The sequence below is a fragment of the Bidens hawaiensis genome, unplaced genomic scaffold (genome assembly GCF_021521415.1).
Source record: "Bidens hawaiensis isolate Kalapana, Puna unplaced genomic scaffold, B.hawaiensis_p1.1 tig00026906_1, whole genome shotgun sequence".
Lineage (NCBI taxonomy): Eukaryota > Viridiplantae > Streptophyta > Magnoliopsida > Asterales > Asteraceae > Bidens > Bidens hawaiensis.
The window spans coordinates 8,125-29,616 of record NW_027494344.1 but is presented as its reverse complement, the minus strand read 5'-3'; the positions used below and the strand labels follow the sequence as shown (position 1 = coordinate 29,616).

The 21,492-nt window shown below is 34.6% G+C and overlaps 3 protein-coding genes across 3 annotated transcripts; all 3 read left to right on the top strand.

Moving 5' to 3' along the window:
• Window positions 1-784: 784 nt before the first annotated feature.
• LOC143574396 (uncharacterized) lies at window positions 785-5,536 on the top strand. The gene is made up of 9 exons (XM_077059036.1): window positions 785-900; window positions 2,207-2,237; window positions 2,322-2,389; window positions 4,026-4,071; window positions 4,172-4,221; window positions 4,400-4,661; window positions 4,723-4,829; window positions 4,919-5,064; window positions 5,459-5,536. Exons 4-8 carry the CDS (start codon window positions 4,056-4,058, stop codon window positions 5,051-5,053), a joined length of 570 nt encoding a protein of 189 aa, XP_076915151.1. The 5' UTR covers window positions 785-900; window positions 2,207-2,237; window positions 2,322-2,389; window positions 4,026-4,055; the 3' UTR covers window positions 5,054-5,064; window positions 5,459-5,536.
• LOC143574395 (uncharacterized) lies at window positions 5,320-7,749 on the top strand. The gene is made up of 6 exons (XM_077059035.1): window positions 5,320-5,563; window positions 5,669-5,802; window positions 5,892-5,977; window positions 6,749-6,840; window positions 7,043-7,170; window positions 7,513-7,749. Exons 1-6 carry the CDS (start codon window positions 5,438-5,440, stop codon window positions 7,577-7,579), a joined length of 633 nt encoding a protein of 210 aa, XP_076915150.1. The 5' UTR covers window positions 5,320-5,437; the 3' UTR covers window positions 7,580-7,749.
• A 2,598-nt stretch (window positions 7,750-10,347) lies between these two features.
• On the top strand, window positions 10,348-14,976 carry LOC143574394 (autophagy-related protein 18a-like). The gene is made up of 5 exons (XM_077059034.1): window positions 10,348-10,974; window positions 12,459-12,875; window positions 13,321-13,528; window positions 13,618-13,744; window positions 14,735-14,976. Exons 1-5 carry the CDS (start codon window positions 10,384-10,386, stop codon window positions 14,823-14,825), a joined length of 1,434 nt encoding a protein of 477 aa, XP_076915149.1. The 5' UTR covers window positions 10,348-10,383; the 3' UTR covers window positions 14,826-14,976.
• Window positions 14,977-21,492: the final 6,516 nt, after the last annotated feature.

The following is a 21,492-nucleotide window of genomic DNA, read 5'->3' as shown; positions in this document are numbered from 1 at the left end:
GCAATCAATCAAATCCTTCTTCAATTATCGAGCTCAAGCCAGCTCGTGAGCCTGAACCTAAAAGTTAGCTCGATTATTAAACGAGCCCGGGCTTCACTTATCGAACTCGAGCCGGCTCGCGAGCCGAATCTAAAAGGAAGCTCGATTAATAAACGAGTCTGGGCTTCACTTATCGAGCTCGAGCCGGCTCGCAAGCCCAAACTTAAAAGTAAGCTCAATTAATAAACGAGTCAGGGCTTCACTTATCGAGCTCAAGCGGGCTCGCGAGCCCAAACTTATAAGTGAGCTCGATTAATAAACGAGTCCAGGCTTCACTTATCGAGCTCGCGCCAGTTCGCGAGACTAAATGAGTCTTGACATTTATATGATTTTTAAAATATATAACTAATAATTTTTAATTAATATATATAATGTTATTAAAAAATAAATAAAAATAACTAAATAATATATATTATTTTAAAAACATAAAATTTTAATTGAAAAAAATATATAAAAATAATTAATAAATAGAAAACTAGCCGAGCCCACGCCGGGTTTGAACTTGACAATCTACTTACGAGCTGAGATCAAGCTTTGAAAATAGTGCTTGAAACTAGTCAAGTTCGAGCTCCGTCTAAGTTAAACAAGCTTAGCTCGAGCCCAACTCGTTTGTATCCCAATGTGAGATCCTTTACCGTTAAAAAAAAATTAAACATAATAAACATTTATGGGCTTTATTCTATCAACCCAAAAGGCCCAAACTTAAATATCCACTCACTCACTCACTACCTATAGCTCACTAACCAACTTTTGTGGTGCGTACGTGGCATACACCTACCTGAAGAGCTGCCGATAGTCTACCAAACGGTTCGCCGTGAAGCGGCGGAGCTCCGTCGTCGTGTCGTCATATGGCGGAGCACTGTATTTCCGGTAATCTATTTGTTCAAAATTTAACCTAATTTTGTAATTTATAGTATCTAATTATCATAATTATAATTAGAGTTAGAATGTTAGATTAGAGGTAGTTTATTATAAGTTTAATTAATAATGCCATACGAAGCGGTAATAATTAGTAGTACTACTGTTAATTTATGATACGGACCTGTTAATACGACACGAGCTTTTAATAAGTTTAGGTTTGAGCTTAACCAGGTGTATTAACCTGTTAGAATGGCTGTAAACGAACCGAACGTCCGGATGTCTGTTAGGAAAGAAGTCTGTTTATGTTTGTTCGTTTAATAAATGAACTGGACATGAACAAAAAAGTTCCGTTCGGTAAGCTTAATGGACGAACACGGACATGAACATAGACCGTGTTTGTTTAATAGTGTTCGTGAACGTCTGGTAATGATTATACTTTTTGAAGTTGATGTGTAATTGTTTATGTTTGTTAGTTCATTAGAGTTGTTTATGTATGTTTGTCCATTAATGTACATTCATGTCTGTTAGTGTTTGACTGTTTGTCCATTAGTGTTCATTAATGCTCGTGTGTTTGTTTGTCCATTAGTGTTTGTTTACAATATTGATGAACGGACACAAACGGACACGGCCAGACTCAATTCCTTAATGAACGCACACGAATTTCCGTTCGGTAGAGTCTTTGTGAACCGGCCGTTTGTCTTACAAAAGCTTAACGAACGAACACGGACAAGGTCTCGTCCGGTTCGGTTCGGTCCGTTTACAGCCCTACCTGTTAGTAACCAGTGTAGATTTTTAATTTAAAAAAAATAAATATATATACACTTTTAAAGTCCTAAACCTAAAGTCATACTTACATACGACATTTCACTCATGCCCGTTAGAACCCGATAATATATTTTTAATAGATGTTATGATTTGCTTCTATGGTTTTTTGTTTCAAGCATATTAGGGATTTGAGTTTTTTTGTTTCAAGGTATGTTATGGATTTGTGATTTTTTGTTTCAAATATGTTATGGATTATCTATTAATTAAGAATTTTATGCTCGTTTTGAAAAATTTTGTTTTATTACACATGTATTATTCATTGTGTCTTTAAACAGGTCCCTTAACAGGCTAACCTGTTACTAAACAGGTTCGTGGTCGTGTTTAGAAAAAATGACACGATTAGTTATCGTGTCGTGTTCGTGTTAGTACGACAGGTCATCGTGTCGTGTCCGATATGTTATGACAGCCCTAATAATTAGTGAATCACAATCTATTTGTTTAGTTTTGATATTAAGTAACAATTGGAGGTTGTTGATTGCAGGAAAATGATCATTCTGATCAGAGTATATCAGGTAATTATGTAATTAGCTATATGACTGGTGGAATTTTAGTTTTAATATTTGGAATTTGAATTTGGATATGTTGTTTGGTTGAAGAGGATGATGATTTCAATGAGGATTTTGGAGAAGATCACATTTCATTGGGTAATCCAGCTGAAAAAAAGGTTAATATTCTTCCTATGCAGTCAATATCGGTCAAAGTATCGGTAATGATAATATCGACGATATATGATCGATATTCCGGATATCAGTGCTTTAAGTTTTAATTTTCAACTTTTATTGTTTAATGTTAGTGTTTTGAGTCTTAATTAGTTCCTACTTGCTACAAATTGTTAGTGTTTTACAAGTTGCAAAAGGATAATATGTTAATAGTAGGAGTGTATACTTTATTGTTAGTGTTAAACTATATATATAAATTCTACATGATATTAAAATTACTGATATCCCACCGTGAAAACCGATATCTCAAGTATCGGTCCTCGACCGATATTCGATGTTTTTCTGCATTAACGGCTTAGTGTTCTTCTATATGTTATTGTTTCACTATACTGGTTTGATAGCTTAGCCACCACTAGGAGTTTTAGGTTTAACTAAGTTAAACACATGCTGTGATTTTAGAGAATACAAGATAGGCTAGTATGCCTGTAAACGAGGTGAATGTTCATGAATTGTTCGGCGTTGAAGTTCGTTTATACTTTATATATATAATAAACGAACATAGACGAACAAATTTTTTTGTTAGTTTAATTAAATGAACGAACATGAACACGTGTTTTGTTCGTTCATTTATGTTCATGAACGGCCGTTTATGTTCGTTCATTTACCCTTGTTTATTTATGTTCATTTAAATTTTAATAAATGTATAAGTAATTTATTTATACATATATAAACATAAATACATATGTTTGGATTAACTGTGTGTATTAGACTTGTTCATTTGTGTTCATTGATGCTAACTTATGTTTGTTTATGTTTGGCCACTTATGTTCATTTTCATTCATTTATGTTTGCTCAAATATTTTCGTTTAAGTTTGTTTGTTTATGTTTGTTTGCGTTCGTTTACGTTCATAAACTGTTTGTTTAGTCTAAGCGAACGAACTTGAACATGCCCCTGTTCGTGTTTTTGTTCGGTTCGTTTACAGACCTAGTTAGCTTTATGACTAAACCTATATAAAGATAGGTTGATACAAGTCTGAGTTATTTGGATAAAGAACTGAAATTACATGTGATTAGCTTGAGCTTTCCTTAAAAGAATTACATAACCATACGTGTTAATTCCATGGTGGTTTGGTACAATGGTGGATTTTTTTTTTTGGAGTCATTTGAAATTCTGCTTCTTAGATTACTTCCCATGATTGCTAAAAATGTAACAGTTTATAATCATGCATGCCCGCATGTTGAAACTATTTTACATGTAAATAAACTGTTACATTTTTGGCAATCATAAAAAGTGGTCAGATGAGGCTAAGATCTAAGAAGTAGAATTTCAAATGACTCAAAAGAATTCAATGATTGTACAAAACCATGGAATTAACATTTATGATTCTGTAATTGTTTCAAGGAGAGTTCTAGCTAATCACGTGCAATTTCAGTTATGTATCCAAAAGGATCTTCAAATAACTCAGACACGAGAATAACCTATCTTTAAATAGGATTGGTCTGTTAAACATTATAGCATGTTATACATTGCTATTCATAAGGAAAAAAGGAGACTGTTTCATCATGTAACTGTCTGTGTGACAATGGTGCATTTATGTTTTGTCATGTGAGCTCATTGTGTGTGTTATTGAGTATTGACAGAGTGAAGTACAAATTCTTTCTCAACTTGATATGCTTAGAGGTACTGGTTATTCAACTTTATTTCACATTGATTAAATACCTTATAATCTGTAGTTGAAATTATTCATTTAATGTGCTTTAAAGATTTATGTTCTGATTTGGTGCAGACGCTAATGAAGTCATTCACGAAAGAAATCATGCTAGTTTACTTCATAAGGTACGTCTACCAAAAAAACACCATAACTTCCTATTGTAGTTATTAAATCACCCTTGTAAAAAATCGAATATGCAATTTACCTCTATTATACATTCTGGTTAACTACCGCATGATGTTACATTGTTACCTAGTTTCATGGTATACAAAAAGGTTTCATTTCTCACCTTTATGTAATCAGGTGCAACTTGATACATGTGTAGAAGATGATGTCGAATTTCCAAATTTTGCCAACAAGGACGAAATCACATACACATCAGAGAAAGCTTCTGTGGCTGATAACCACCTGAAAATGAACCCTTTTAGTTTTAGAGGAAATACAAATGGAGTTTGCACTTGGCTTGCAGAAAATGCAGAAGCTGATGCATTAGTTAATGAGAACGATGATTCTGATTGTGCTTCATTCCATTCTTTATCTTCCAAACTAAAGAGGTCATCTAAAGGTAATTACTTAAATTGATGATTCATATCATTTTTTTTTAATGTTTAATCATTTGCTGCCAGGTGGCCAAGGCAAAGCCAAACGCAAGTTTTCTATTCGAGCACAGTCACATGATGACAGTTTATTTAAAGATTCAAGTGGTGCATACGAAAGTCACACGTCAATTAAGGTCAGTCCATCATGTGATGTAACTGAAATACTGAATCCATTTTTAAACAGAATACCAAGTAGTCATCCCGATCTCCTGAAGTTTTCCAGGGAAAAGAGATGGATGGGATGACGAATCATATGATGCCAGCTGGATTTCCTATTTCACATACTCATTCCACAACTTCAGTCACAGAGCTACTTTTGCGGGTTCAAGACGAACGTGATATACCAGAAGTACTATGAGTATCTCCCATGTAAGTATATGTTATTTCCTTTGCCTTTTAACCTTACATAGAGATAGCGATTTCGACCTTTATACATATCGACGGGTCGATCTGGGTTTTGTTTTATCTCAAACAGGTTATATAAAAAGATTTTTGCTAAAAACGGATCAAATGTGCCAATAGTCGTCCAACGTGTATTTTATGCATACAACATTACTACTCCTTGAATCATTTTTATTCAAAAGTTAATATAACTGTTGTAATAATTCAGTTTTGATAATTTATTATTTATACAAAATGACAAAAATGATTGCGGGTCAACCAAACCTGAACCCATCTTGGCCCGTTGCCCGACCCGTTCTCCGGCCCATTTTGCCACCTGTAACTTTATGTCACACTTGAAATGATATTTTATCTACTCCAGAACAATCACACAGAAGCTGTCACGAGAAGTATACTGTCAACGGGTCATGATGACATAGATGATAATCCTGATTATTTGGGCAGTGATTCATCAGAAGAAAACGAGGTCTGTAATTTTATCTGTGCTTTATCCTTTAGGCCTTTATGATTTATAAAATATTAATTTCGAAGTGTGACATATGAAGTTTTAACTGTTTTGCTTTGACTCTAGTATAATCATCAAATTCAAGAGGTTATCATGCCAGAATCCAAACAGAAGACTATAGCTGATCAATTTCATGAAGCTTTAGGTGCTACTTCTACAAATGAAGATGATTCCATGTATGCAGTTCCACAACATACAGGGTGGGTGACGTTAATTTTAATTTCCCGTTCTCTTGAACGTTTTTATTGTTTATATGATATTGATTATATTTTGTGCCTCCAAATTGTAGCTTTGGCTTATTTGGAAAGTTGAAGCGAGTGATGCAGTGTGAGAAGGAAAAAGATTCAATCTTCTTGAACAAATTACAAAAGGAAGGTACTTTAAAGCATACAAATTTTCAAATTATGTTATTGGAAGCTGTAATAATCAGCTGATTATTTAAATAACGAGAGAACTGTGGTTTTCGTCCTTGTGATTTGACTAAATATGTGGTTTTAGTCCAATAGTTTCAAATCTACGGTTTTTGTTCAATAGTTTTGTTTTCACTTGTAATTAAACCCGAACCAACTAACCCTGTTAACTCTGGTCGTTAAACCCATTTGCGCGCCCCTCACGTGAGGGGCAAATTTGTTCTTTTTTCCCCAAATAAACCCCAGCCCTAATTCCCAAATCCCATTTTCATTTTCGTCGTTCCTTCCTTTGTATTCAACAAACCCTACACAAACAAACGAGGATTACGATTCATCTCTGGTGTCTTCGATCATGACACATTTGGTAGATAAACAGGCCAATCGATTACACAACCAATTAAGGACAAAATTGCCCCTCACATGAGGGGCACGTTGATGGGTTTAACGACCAAAGTTAACGGGCTAGTTGGATCGGGTTTAATTGCAAGTGAAAACAAAACTTTTGGACGAAAATCGCAAATTTGAAACTATTGGACTAAAATCGCAGATTTGGTCAAACCACAAAGACGAAAACTGCGGTTCTCTCTTAAATAATTAATAGTAATATGACCAAAAGACATTTTTATGAAAAAAAGGAGGGAGTCTGTGAACTTGTAATAGAAGATTTTCAAATATGTTATAAGAAGGTTAAATAGGTAATTTCCTTTTGTCTAACTCGGGGTCATTCGGAATTCAGATGAAACAAGTTGTTTGGATGTGAAGATACTGTCGAAGACTCTTGAAGGAAAGCTGACTGTTTGTTTGTGTTCTTCCATTGAAACTGATGAGGTATGTTAATCTAACTGTGATTATATTATTATATAAACATATAATAATCATCTAGTGTATTTAAAATAAAACAAGTTATACATTGAATACCCAACCTGTTTATTTATTAGCTAAACTTTTTAAATACATGTACGCATTTAACTGATCACGGAAAATGGACCATTAATTTGTATGATTAAAGAATTATTGTGTGCTTCCGCAGAGTTTAACACTTAAAGATAATCCGCCAAACATTATCAAACGGAAGAATATGACTATCATCTTTAGCTCAAGAATATGTGATGATGTAGAGCTTGATGTTGGAACGCTGGTTCGACTTCACCCTCCCTGGTACGTTTAGTTGGATAACGGGCTTGGTAGGGCCTGGTCAACCTATTTGAGAAGAAACTTGCCTGTTCATTTTAGTGTGGGTTGAAGTGGGGCGGGTGGTTTGAGTTATTCATAACTGTTTTTGTCAACTAAAAAAACTAATCAACTGTTTAATCATATTTAACGGAACTACTTTGTTTTAAATGATTGGCTTAAGCTATTGAATGCATTAAAGTTAGGGGTGACTTTCAACCCGTTTGACTTACAAAACAACCCAAGTCAACCCATTCATAAATAACCAGGCTGAAATTCGAGTAGTATTTGTTTAATGTTGAGGTGATTTTTCTCTCATTTTTTATTCAGGAAAGAAGTAAACGTAAATGGGAACGAAACGAGCGTGATTTTATCTACATATTTCTCTCAGGTTTGAGCAATACAGTAATACACAGAGCAAGTAGAGTTATTTACCGTGTTATTGTTGTATTACTTGTCTTATTAGAATTAGGGTCAGATTGAAAGTTGTAAATAATATTTTATAAGTTGCTTACAGTACTTTATGAGTGAATAATATATATGATTACACAAATAATGTGGAATAATTTATGTGCAATTAGAAAAGCATCTGGCATTGGCATCGGTGGGGAAGTGAAGACTTGGGCTAGAGACTGTAAGGTCTCAAGTTTGAATCCGATCCCAATCGGGTTTTACCACAGTGGGACTTTGGTTGGCAGGTTTTTCCCGGAACATGAGATGGTGGGCTTGGCTAACCGACGCTATGTGCAATCAAAGGTGCACAAAAAACCTGAACCTAGAACCGGACGTGAAAGAACAACTGGAAAATCTTATTTTATACACGGGTTTTTACTACCCACCCCCCCCCCCCCCCCCCGGCGGGATAAGGTATACCCGAAAAGAAGCCGAATATAGGGTTTTTTTAATACCCGAAAATAGGGTATTCAAATACCCGGTTTAGAATACCCAGTTCTATACATGACCCGAACCCGGTTTATAGGGTATGGTTTTTAAAAACAGTACCCGGACCCGAACCCAACTGAGTATTGTCAATGTCCGATTTTTCAATACCCAGCCATACTTGAACCCGGTTCCATACACGGAACCGAGTATTAGAAAAACCCAATTTGAACACCTCTATGTGCGATGCGTGAGCGTATGTGGTCGTCTTTTGTCATTGGGTTACCTCGGATAGCCGAGCTTTATTCATGGTTGTTTGGTTGTTAGAGAAAAAAACAAAAAAGAAGAATAAGAAAACGAAGATAGAACTTTGAAGTGGGCAAGTGGCAAAGAATGAATATAAAAAACAAATGTACAAGTTAAAGATGCAGCATAAAGATGAGAATGTACAAGTCACATATGCAACATATGAGTGTAGCCAAAGCATGTGGATTCGTTTTTCGTGTTACGTGTACTCCAATTAGCGAATACTGGTCCTATACGAAACCTTTGCTTTAATCCCTATACTATTTTCTAATTCAACTTTTGCCCCTTATGTTTTTATCGTTATTCACTTCAACATATATACCAATAAACCATGATGCTTATGTTAAAAGACAGGGTCTGGTTGGGTCGGGTTGTTACTTTTGTATGAGTAAGGGTCTGGTTCACGGTCTGGTTCGACTAGTTTTACAGAAATTATGGACTGATTCGATACAGGCCCGGCTCCGAGAAAGCAAGACAAAAAATTGGGCCGAAGGCGAAAAATTTTTTGGGCCTCAAGTAAAAAAAGTTTTTTTTTAGGTTTAAACAATTTAATTTTTATACATGTTTACTTAGTTATAATTTGGGTTGTGTAAAAAACTTTTGTTTAAAAATAGGATTAAATATGTGTCAAATGAGATTAGAACCCACAACCTTTGGGTTGAGAGTAATACCATTTGCCACTAGACCAAATTATTTGTTATGTAATTGAGTTTAAACAATAAATACACATATTGTATTTAATAAAAAAACAATAATTTAAAAAAAAAAAAAAAAAATTCAGGCCTATCGGGTGTCGGGCCTATGACGGTCGACCACCTTGCCATGGCCCAAGGCCGGCCCTGATTCGATAACTCTAGTTTGGGAAAAAGTAAACTAAACCAATTGAGTTGGCTGGGTTAGTTAAACCAGTCGGAACGATTTGGGCCGGTTCAAGTTAGGCCAGCGGTTCTAAACCGTAAACCAAACGGTATTGCTTCTAAACGGTTCGTATTGGTTTTAACGATTCTTCTCAAATGGTTCATATTAATTTAAGTGGTCCTTGTTATGAGTAATGTTGGTTTTTACAATTGTTGTGTATAATAATATTAAAAAAAAATTGATCTGGTGAAGTGGTAATAGGTGGTAATGGTAACATACTTACACAACGAAAGTAAGTGACTTTTATGTTACTAGTGTCTAGTGGTATGGTTACACAATGAAAGTAAATGCTTTTATGTTGCTTCCCTTAATATATACATTATACAATATTGCTAACTTGATATATGACATGTTTGTGTAATTAGTTAACTAATTACGTCTAGATATATGTTGGAACTAGTTAAATTTTGATATTAAGGTGTTAAGTTTTTTATGCATCAAAAGTAGATCAAAGTATGTGAATTTGTCTAGATGGAATGATTAATGATGTAATTTGGATTGCTATTTGCTTTCCCGGCCCCTACTAGCTTCTCGGTAAGAGACAGTGTTGTAAAAATCGTTAGTCGCTAGTCGGTCGGCAAGGTGGGGAATAACGATTAATCTGGATTAATCGGATCAGACTTTAATGTATAATTTCCAGTTTTATACACACACACACATTTTTATACGTAATCTTCAGTTTTATACATATACAAACACATTTTAGCCGAAAATTGGCAAGAATCTCGCCAGAAACCTCGATTTTTGCCGGAATCTCGCCATAAACCGCTGAATTTGGTCGAAATATTGCCGATATTGGCCAGAATATTATCAGAAAAACCAATTAAGTTCGATTAATCATGATTTTAGCTGGATTGGACAATTGACCGATTAACCCTAAATTAATAAGTGAAGTGTAGACTAGCAATTAAACGGAGATTAATCCACGCTGTTAAAAAGAAAAAAAAGTTGAGCAAACTTGTTACAATAGAAAAAGTATAGGGGGGGGGGGGCATAATTGTAAGCAAGCGAATATATAAAATATCAATTAGAATACAAAAACTTTATATTTTGGATAAAGTCTTCACACTCAAGTTCCAATTATTATTATTACTAACGATGGCAACCGTCTCTCCGTTGTCTTCTCCGTCATGGCCAAACCCTAACCCTAACGACGACCAGTCAATAACTACCACCACCACCACCACCGACGGCGATGACCTCACATCACTACTGGCACCAGTCCGATTAACCTCCAGTCAACAACATCAAGCTCAATACACTCACACCGACGGTGACGATAACGTTAGGGACTGGCTCAACCAGTTTCTTCCAGATACTGGTGACGTCACCGAATCCGATCCAGATCCGACTCAGGATCCGGATCCGATTAACAATCCGGATAATAATAACAACAGCGGAGCAATAATTACAACTACGGAAGTGAAACCGTCTGATTATGACGGTGACGGACACGTGGCGGCTGCGGGACCGGTGACGTTGCTCCACGTGTCGTTTAATCAGGATCATGGATGTTTTGCGTGTGGGATTAATTGTGGATTTAGGATTTATAACTGTGATCCGTTTCGTGAGATATTTAGGAGAGATTTTGAGAATGGAGGTGGGATTGGGACCGTGGAGATGTTGTTTCGGTGTAATATATTGGCGTTGGTTGGAGGCGGTAACGAGCCGCATTATCCGCCTAATAAGGTTTAAGTTAAAACTGTTTTTTAAGTGTATGCGTGTTTATGTTTGTAGTTCATGTTTGTTTATTAAGAAATTGGCATGTTCATGTTGGTTCGTTTAATTTAAAACCTAAACGAACAGTTCACGAACATAAACGAACACGAATGATCACAATTGACCAAACATTGAGCTAACACAAATGAACATATGTTAGCATTGATGAACACAAACGAACAAGTCCAATACGTTACAGTTCATTCAAAAACGCATCTAAGTTTGAGAAAATGGTTTTATTTCTCAAAATATTTTATTATTTTTGAAAACTATAAAATTACATAGTTAAAAGGTTTAAATGGACATAAAGGTAAGCTCATTAAGATAAATGAACAAATGACACATGTGTCAGTGTTCGTTCGTTTAGTTAATTGATCAACAACATAAACGAACCGCGTTATTCGCGGAATAAGGTTTAAGTTAAAGTGTTTTGAGTGTGTGTGAAAATGTGAATGATGTGGTGGTTAAGGTGTTATTATTATCAAGTGTAGGTGTGTTTGTGTTCGTTTGTTTAAGTTTAAACGAACATGAACGTGTAATGGAGCTCTTGTTCATGTTGTTTGTTTAAAAGCTAAGCGAATGGTTCACGGACACAAATGGATATTAACAAAGAAAGTTAAATGAATGTAGTTGAACGAACATAAACGAACATATGTTAGGACATGCTTGGGATTGAGTTTGAAAACAACTTATTGACTTAAGCCAGTAAGTTAAAAAAAATATTTGACAATCACAGAAGTCTCTTTTATTTTAGCTTTATGATAAGGTTAAAAAGCTGTTTTCTAAAAGCTACAAATCCTGGCTTTTTGCATAAAGTCAATAAATTGTTTTGAAACTCAGTTCCAAACATCCAAACATGCCCATATCATTAACAAACATAAACGAACAAGTCTGATATGCCGCATTTTATCCAAAAACACATCTAAATTTGTTAAAAGGGTTTTATTTACTATCATATTTAATTATGTTTAAAAAACTATAAAGTTACATAAGGGTTTTATTTACTATTATATTTAATTATTTTTAAAAAACTATAAAGTTACATAAGGGTTTTATTTACTATCATATTTAATTATTTTTAAAAAACTATAAAGTTACATAAGGGTTTTGTTTACTATCATATTTAATTATGTTTAAAAAACTATAAAGTTACGTAGTTAAAAAGGTTAAACGAACAAACATAAATGAATTAACGTAAATAAGCAAACATATATGAACGAATGACACATGTGTTCATGTTCAGTTGTTTATTAAATAAACGAACTTTCTGCAGAACAGTTGATGAACGTTCAGTTCATTTACAGGCCTAGTTAAGTGTGTGTAAATGTTGGTGTAATTGTGATATTGTATTTATAATTGTAATTATGGTTTTACAAGAGAGAGGGTTATATACTTGATTCATTTTTACATAAACTTCGTGTTTAACATTAACTAGTTGCATTTGTGTCTAATAGGTTATGATTTGGGACGATCATAAGAGCCGGTGTATCGGTGAGCTGTCCTTCCGTTCTGAAGTCCGCGGAGTCCGATTAAGACGAGATCGAATCATTGTTGTTTTGGAACAGAAGATACTTGTATACAATTTCGCGGATTTGAAGATTCTGCATCAGATCGAGACGTTTACGAATCCGAAGGGGCTGTGTGAGGTTTCGCAGGGGTCGAGCAATTTTGTTCTTGTTTGTCCAGGGTTGCAGAAAGGGCAAATTAGGGTTGAGCATTATGCGTCAAAGAAGACGAAGTTTATTCTAGCTCATGATTCAAGGATCGCTTGTTTTAGCCTGGCACAAGATGGTCATATTATTGCTACTGCTAGCAGCAAAGGGACGCTCATTCGAATCTTTGATACTCATGATGGGACACTGTTGCAGGAGGTAAGCTTGATTTTGTTATGTTTATTAGGGATTATGAATCAGACCTCACATTGTGCTTAAAACTTTATCAAAATTATTTTTGATTCTGAATCAGTTTCATTATTGTATTAGCACTGTTGTAGAACTTGCTAGGCGCTAGTCTGGCGGCGGGGTACCGGCTAGCGATTAATAGGGATTAGTTGGTTGGAATTTTATATGTAATTTTTAAAATTTCTAATCGAATTGGATTATTAAGCATCTTATATACCTCAAAGATATTGACCAATTTTGACATATTTTGAACGATTTGGATCGGCTTTGACCCACTGCCAATTTTTTGGTCTGATTAGGCGAAATCAAAGTAGTAGCATTCCGATTAGTGACAACTGACAAATCGCCGATTAATCGGTGATTAATCGTGATTTTTACAACACTGGTATTAAATAATAGTTTCATTCTGGTTTAGGTAAGAAGGGGTGCAGATAGAGCGGAAATATACAGTCTTGCATTTTCATCCAACATTCAGTGGCTAGCAGTCTCAAGTGACAAGGGCACGGTTCATGTTTTCAACCTCAAGCCTGGTACTGGAAGCCAAGGCATTGATAAGGCTACTGATTCATCTAGCCATAACTCCCCTGTTCACTCATCGAGTTCATCTCTTTCTTTCATTAAAGGTATAGTGATCTTATAAACTAGTGATAATTAAATTATCAGAAGCAGACAATTGGTTTTGGTGGTTTACAAAAGTTAATAAATATTTCAGGAGTGTTGCCCAAGTACTTCAGCTCAGAGTGGTCGGTGGCTCAGTTTCGTTTGGTTGAAGGTTCACAATACATTGTGGCATTTGGTCACCAAAAGAATACAGTTGTTATTCTTGGCATAGATGGAAGGTTAGTTATTGTTTCTGTATCGTGATACTTATTTCTCTCCTTGTCTAAAACAAACAAGAAATTACATAATTATAAAAAGGGTAATTTTGTCATTTGTCACCGTTTATATTCTTGTTCTAACCAAACAAGTGACTGGTCTAAATTTCATAATATCATATTTATCCGTTGAATCACTAAAATGTCATGTTTGCTCGTTCCATATCAAACAAAATATTATCAGTTATGTTTCTCTGGATAAACAAATTAAAAATATCGTTGAACCAATGTTACGGTATCAGTAACCTGTAGGCTTGTAAACAAACTGAACAAACACAAATGGAACATGTTTGTGTTTGTTTGTTTAATTTTGACCGAATGAACAATCGAACACGATTAATGAACATGGTTTTCTTGTTTGTGTTCGTTAGTTAAGAAAATGAGTGTGCTCGTGTTCGTTTATGATCGTTTGCTAACAGCGTAAACAAACAGTTCACGAGCGTAGACGTACGAACATAACTGAACATAGATGAACTGACGTAATCGAGCTAAAACCAGCTAAAAGTTATGTGAAGAACGAGGTGCTAGGAGTCTAGGACTAGACACTAACTAAAACTAGACTAAGTTGTAATGGACCCAAAAATTTTAAATGAGTATATTAAACGAACGAAACATAAGTGGATGCAAACGAGCGAGCATAAACTTATGTTTACAGACATAAATGCATGAACAAGGCATGCGTTCATGCTCGTTCATTAACTAAATGAAAAAAAATTTGTTCATGTTTGTTCGTTTATTGTAAAATAAACGAGCATTAACAAACTTCCCGTTGAACGGTTCACAAACTGTTAATTGAACTCATTGAACATTCACAGCTCGTTTATAGGCGTTGTATTTTTAGTGTTTTAAATAGATAAATAAGATATTATCAAACTTAAAATGATATAAAAAATTTTGACTGAATTTTATCATTATTGTTGGATATCTTGAATTGAATTTTTTTTTTAAATGCAGTTTTTATAGATGCAAATTTGATCCAGTAACCGGTGGGGAGATGACTCAACTGGAATATCGTAATTTCGTGAAGCCCGAAGACTCTTTCTAAACACGACCAAATGTATGTTATATAATGTTATAATATGTGTTACTGTGTACACGGTCTGCCTGCGTAAATGGTAAATAATTTTGTATATATTTTTACTTCAACAGTTATAAGCTGCTTTCTGACTTCAAAATGTGCAGTGTTTTCTTTTAAAGTTTGGAATCTCACTAGTGTTTGTTTTCATGAGCTGAAAATATAAGGATGTAGCTAGAGGTGCACAAATCGGGTATTTAAAAAACCCGGAACCGGGTAGGAACCGGTTCCGGGTATGGTCAACAAAAGTCAAACCCGGTTCGGTTCCGGAACCGGTTCCGGGTATAGTCGGGTATTTGACCGGGTTTTGACCAGTTCCGGGTCGGGTTCTGGAACCGGCTCCGAGGAGAAATCCTATACCCGGTCAGGAACCGGTTCCGGGTATGGGTTAGAACCGGTTCCGGGTCGGTTCCACCGGTTCGGTTCCGGAACCGGTTATTTTGTGCACGTCTAGATGTAGCTAATAGCGTGATAAACCGAATATTGTGAATGCTCGTCTTATCAAACACGTCCTTAGGGGTGTTGTCTAGTAAATTATGGTTCAACATACGACTAAATAATCACGGGCTCCGGTATTGGTTAACATCTATTGACCCACTTTGTATGCCTTATGTTATGTTCATGTCGAATGCATGGTGGATTGCGTTTTAGGGATGTTCCTCGGGTTTGATCAAATTGTAATTTGGATTTGGGCTAAAATGCAGTTTGGGTTTTTAAGTTTTTGTCTAGTTTTATTGAACATAAAATCGAGCATATAATTCGATTTTAAGTGGCTTTAGTATAATCGGTTTAGAATTGAATATTGAATGCACTCAAGTAGTTTATTTTGTATGATGTGGTATTATACAATTTGTAGTATGCTATAATATACATACATAAAACATACAAAATGTCAAAATCAATGTAACGGGCATGTGTTATGAGGCGATAGGGCCTAGGAGCGTGAAAGGAGGGCGCCAAGGGTGGCGCCAGTGTGAGGGGCCTTGCAAGTGTATATATATATATTTTTATTTTGTATAGTTATTAATTAAACATATAACCAATCATCTATTTCCATCTCACTTCACTATCACAATTCACCCCAACGTAACATGTTTTTGTAATGTAAAAGCCTATTGTTAGTTAAATAAGTTTACACTGTACACAATCGTAAGATAGGTACATTAACACCTTTCGCACATGCATATAAAAGCTGTAGATGTTCTTGATACATCAAATCTCTTTTTATACAAATCCATCTTTGTATTAAACGTGAGTAGGATTTCCATTGTGGAATAAAAGTCGTTAAAGTCGTTTCTTTTCAACGCGTCTTTTGACCGTTTATGGTTTCCCTAAGTTATTATGAAGGCACGTTAACAATATTATTGGATCGACAACTAAAGTACACGAACTATTCTATCATTCCAAATAGATTTATGTCATATACCATACGAAAAATAATTATTCTATCATTCCAAATAGATTTATGTCATATACCATACGAAAAATAATTGTACTTTATTATTTTAGTAAACTACGGTTTACGTCCCTGTGGACTGTGGTTTGTCTAAATCTGCGGTTTTAGTCCGATAGTTTCAAATTTGCGATTTTCGTCCATGTAGTTTCATTTCACTTGCAATTAAACTCGAATTCATTAACCACGTTAAGTCTGGTCGTTAAACACATCAACCGTGAGGGCCAATTTTGTCCTTTTTCTCTCTAAATATACCTCAGTCCTAATTCGCAAGCCCATCACGTGAGAGGCTGGGGTGTATTTGGAGAAAAAAAAAGCACAAAACTGCCCCTCACGTGAAGGGTACGCTGATGGGTTTAACGATTAGACTTAACATAGTTAATGAATTCAGGTTTAATTGCAGGTGAAATAAAACCACAAGGACGAAAATCGTAAATTTAAAACTATTGGACTAAAATCGCAGATTTGGACAAACTTCAGGGACGAAAACCGCAGTTCACAGTTCACTCTTATTATTTTCAATCATATTTCCAAGACTATTGAAATATTTACAAGATAAAGTTAAAACAATTTTATTAGAAAAGAAAGCTCATTGAAACAAAGATGATAAACTACACAATCGTTATGATATGTACATTCACAACTTTTGCCCATGCTATTGATACGTTATATGTCCAATATCTTTTGGCACGTCTCTTTTTTATACGAATCTATTTTCGAAATGTATCCTTTTGGAAAAGCAACTATATGAATAGATTCGCACTATGGGAATAAAAGTGGTCTTCTTTTCAACACGTCTTTTGACCGTTTATGGTTTTCTTATTATAGAAGACACATGATACGTTGACATATCAAGTGCGTAATAAAAGGAGTTAAAAACGTATGCTCAAGACTAGGGTCGTGACATGAAGAGATACGATCTCAAATACATTGTAACCCGAATCGGCCCAATTTTATAACCAAGCCCCAAGTTCAATCCAAGTTATGCCTGCATACGTGGTATGATGACTGTGTAGGTCATGAGACTATGAGACTGATAAATGATCATTTATTAATACTTCGACAATTATTGTCATGTTTAGGCAATCACACCTCAAACCAAGGGTAATGTCATCGTTTCATGATTATGAACCGTCATAGTGATAGTACAAATATTCGACAACGATGAGAAGGCCATGTTTAAGGCCTATCACTCTTTGATTACTTAAATTCTTGCAACCCTTTACATATACTTGTTCTTACGTCGAAGGTTGATCACACACATAAATCTCTCAGATCAACAAAAACATACATTAACTAGTTAGTATTCATGCATGTTAAAATCTATTTTTTCATGGAAAAATAAAGTTAAAAAGCTAAAAAAAGAAAAAGTGAGATCCCCACTTTAAAAGCTACTTTGTATTCCAAAACATAAAATTGTTGAACCCTATACTAAAATAGTAAAATACTAATTACTAAATACATCCAATGGGCCCTTATTGGGCTACAACCACCACTCATGGTTTTCTATAAATACCAATCAATAGACTTGTATATTGCTTCAATCACTTCATCTCAACAAACATTCATAAATCTGATATTTGTTCTAGCAATGAAGCCTCAACAACATCTTTCCGTTGATACCGCTACGATCCACAAGTGCGAACGAGTGGTGGGTAGACACCTCCGACAACTCTTTCAAGCTACCATGGCAGCTGTTGACAACAACATAACTAAAAGTACATATTCAAATTCGAGTGTTTCTTATAACGAAGAAGTAATAAGATTGAACCGAAGAGTAAACAAAGAGGATCCAATTAAGACAATCATGTTCTTGGGATCATGGTGCCATACATAGCTATAATTCTATTTGTATGTTTATGGTTAGCCATGATAAATGTATATGGTGCATGAATGATCTATGATTATTTTATTTATAAGTAATAAGATTAATGGTGAATGTAAGTGGCTATGGCCATAAGTAATGGACTAATGGGAGTTATTAATGCAATAACAACTTATATATTATTTTGATATATGTTGTCAATATGTATTTTTAAAATGTGCGTTTAAAATAAGTGTTAAATATGTAAAAAAGATTATTTTTAAGCCTTAATATAACATATAAAAAAATTATATTTAAGCCTTAATATAACATCCGTGCCGAGCCCGAACTCGACCAGGCTCGAGCTCGGCTCGTTTTAATATTTATTTATAAAGCTCGAGCTCGGCTTGTTTCGTAGCTTTTCAAGCTCGAGCTTGGCTCAGGATCAACTGGTTTAATATTTATTAATTAATTTTTTATATATGTATTTGTATTTGTATATTTATTTTCATTATAACTTTATATATAAAATAATATATGTTATTTAGTTATTTTTTCATAATATTATATATATATCAATTAATAATTTTTAAATTTATATGTATATATTTATAAAAAAATATATATAAATGACAAACTCGTTTAGGCTAGCGAGCCAATTCGAGCTCGATAAGCGAAGCTCAAGCTCGGGCTCGTTTATTAAACGAGCTTTCTTTTAGGCTTGAGCTCGGGCTCGTTTAAGCTCGGCTCGATCGAGCTTTTTCATGAGTCGATCTCTAGTAGCCCGTGAGCAGCTCGGGACGTTTGCACCCCCAAGTAAACAGTCAAAATTGTCCCTAAGGTTTGGTCATTTTCGCGACGTTCGTCCTTTTTTTGCAATGGGACTATTTATGTTTCTCATTTGTTGTCAATGTCGTTCAAATCAATAACTCCATTGGTTTTTTAACCTCAAATTAAGCTTAAAACAGTAAGTTTTATGTTCTTGAAAGTAGATTTTATATCTAATTTAACTTAGAACATGGAACACGTCATTATTGGTGTAAACGAGCCAAGCACGAGCTCAACGCCGAGCTCGGCTCGTTTTGACGTATACAAGCTTTAGCACTTTTCTAAAGACGGAGCTCGGCTCGGAACCAACTTGTTTATTATTTAATAATTATTTTTTATATGTTTTTAGTTATTGTTATATATTTTGAGAAAAACCTTAAACGAGTTTAAGCTCGGCTCAAACTCATGTAGTACCCTAAAAGAGCCAAAGCTCAGAAATGCGGTGTGAAATTAATACATAGAAGTCCCAAAGAAGTAAACTTAATAATACACAAAGCTTGAGCTCGGACTCGATAACTAAACGAGCTTTATTTTATACGTGGCTTGGGTCAAGCATATCCCAATATAAAATTAATGCATAAGAGTCCCAAATGCTTAATTGCTTATCTCAATATAAAATTACTTTTTAAGTCTAGGGTTGTATTGTTATATTAAGTATAATCGTGGCAAACCCAATCCAAATAGATTGTTTTGGGTCAAGATGGATAAACTTTAAAAGTAAAATGGGTTAGGATGGATCATAAAAATTCTTCAAGTGGGTCAGGATGTGTTGGAAATATACAAGTGAGTTTCATTTATAGGTTAAAATGAGTCAAAACAAAATATCCAAGTTATCCAAAATTTATCTAATTCAAATTACCCAAACTATCATGTGCGAAACAAACTCATCCGAAACCCAAAAAACGATCAAAACGAAACAAAAACCCAGAACTTACAAAAACGAAAATGAACCGAAATAGAAAAAACGACCAAATCGAAACAAAAAAAACGGGAATGAAACCGAAAAACTGACCAAAACGAAACAAAAAAGTGAAATGCAACCGAAAAGCTAACCAAAACTAAACAAAAACACCGAATCGACCAAACCGAAATAAAACTGAATCGAAATAGAAAAACAACCAAAACGAAAAAAAACGAAATGAAATCGAAAAGTTGACCAAAACGAAACAAAAACACCGAACCGACCAAAACGAAACTAAAACACCGAATCGACCGAAACAAAACAAAAAAACCAAAACGAAACTGAACCGAAATAGAAAAACGACCAAAACGAAACAAAAAAAAGCGAAATGCAACTGAAACCTGACCAAAACAAAACAAAAACACTGAACCGACCAAAACGGAACAAAAAAATCGAAACGAAACTTAACCGAAATAGAAAAACGACCGAAACGAAACAAAAAAACCGAATTGAAACTGAAAAACTGACCAAAAAGAAACATAAAAAAAAACTAAATGCAATTTAAAAACCGGACCAAAACGAATCAACAACACCGAACCGACCAAACGAAACAAAAAAACTGAAACGAAACTAAACCGGAATAGAAAAACGACCAAAAAGATACAAAAAAACCAATATGAAACCGAAAAATTGACCAAAATGAAACAAAAAAAAAAGCGAAATGCAGTAAAAAAGCTTACCAAAACGAAATAAAAAAGCTGAAACGTAGCCGACTAAAATAAAACAAATGTTACGAAATGAAACAAAAAAAACGCAATGAAACAGAAAAAACTGACTAAAACAAAACAACACTGAAACCGAAAAATCCGAGAAATCGAAACCGTAATCATTGAAACTGAGCAGATACCGAAACCGACCAAAATAAAAAAACAAAACCGAACCGAAAAAAAACCTCGAAAAACTCGAACCTGAACCGGTACAAAAAGTTTTTTTTTTATGAACGAGGATGATGGGGGAAATATTTTAGTTATTTTACATTTTGCGTTTTTTATTTATATTTTGAGTTATTATTTTTTTAATAGTTTTTTTAATATTTTTTTGAGGGGTTTTCAAAACCCTTTGTATGTCAACCTTCACTTGGGTCAAATGGGTTAGTTTTACCCATCTTGACCCATATCCATCCTAACCCTCTATTTTAAAAATCCATCCTGACCCATACCCATCCTGACCCATCACCCAAATCCAACCCAACCCACTCCCATTGCCACCTCTAATGTTAACATTATAATAGCAAAATATTTTGTTGGTTTATAAAATAACTAGATGGGTGCCCGCGCGATGCAACAAGTGTTTGAACCTGTTAATCACGTACAAATATAAGTGTTTATGGTTCGGTTAAAATCTTGAAATCGTTTAAATCGGTCATTGGTTTGACTTCTTTTTCTTTTTTACTTTCGGTTTGTTGGTCGGTTTTAAAATTTTCAAAACGTAGTGAATGGTTGGTTCGCGGTTTCTATCGGCAACCGGCCATATGAAACCAGAAAAGACTGTAAATTAACCTAATTGCAATATGATTCTTTTTGTAATCTTTGTTCTTATTATTTCACGTCCTATATCTTTCATTAATATTTATCATTTATGTGGCTAAAAT

Excerpts from the sequence above, each read along its gene's own strand:
- LOC143574395 (XM_077059035.1), top strand. The coding sequence starts at position 5,438 with ATGATATTTTATCTACTCCAGAACAATCACACAGAAGCTGTCACGAGA. Across the intron at positions 5,803-5,891 it reads GCAGTTCCACAACATACAGG|CTTTGGCTTATTTGGAAAGT; the intron begins GTGGGTGACGTT and ends TCCAAATTGTAG. Across the intron at positions 5,978-6,748 it reads GAACAAATTACAAAAGGAAG|ATGAAACAAGTTGTTTGGAT; the intron begins GTACTTTAAAGC and ends TTCGGAATTCAG.
- LOC143574394 (XM_077059034.1), top strand. The coding sequence starts at position 10,384 with ATGGCAACCGTCTCTCCGTTGTCTTCTCCGTCATGGCCAAACCCTAAC. Across the intron at positions 10,975-12,458 it reads CGCATTATCCGCCTAATAAG|GTTATGATTTGGGACGATCA; the intron begins GTTTAAGTTAAA and ends TGTGTCTAATAG. Across the intron at positions 13,529-13,617 it reads ATCTCTTTCTTTCATTAAAG|GAGTGTTGCCCAAGTACTTC; the intron begins GTATAGTGATCT and ends TAAATATTTCAG.
- LOC143574396 (XM_077059036.1), top strand. Across the intron at positions 4,222-4,399 it reads ATGCTAGTTTACTTCATAAG|GTGCAACTTGATACATGTGT; the intron begins GTACGTCTACCA and ends TTATGTAATCAG. Across the intron at positions 4,830-4,918 it reads AAAGTCACACGTCAATTAAG|GGAAAAGAGATGGATGGGAT; the intron begins GTCAGTCCATCA and ends GAAGTTTTCCAG.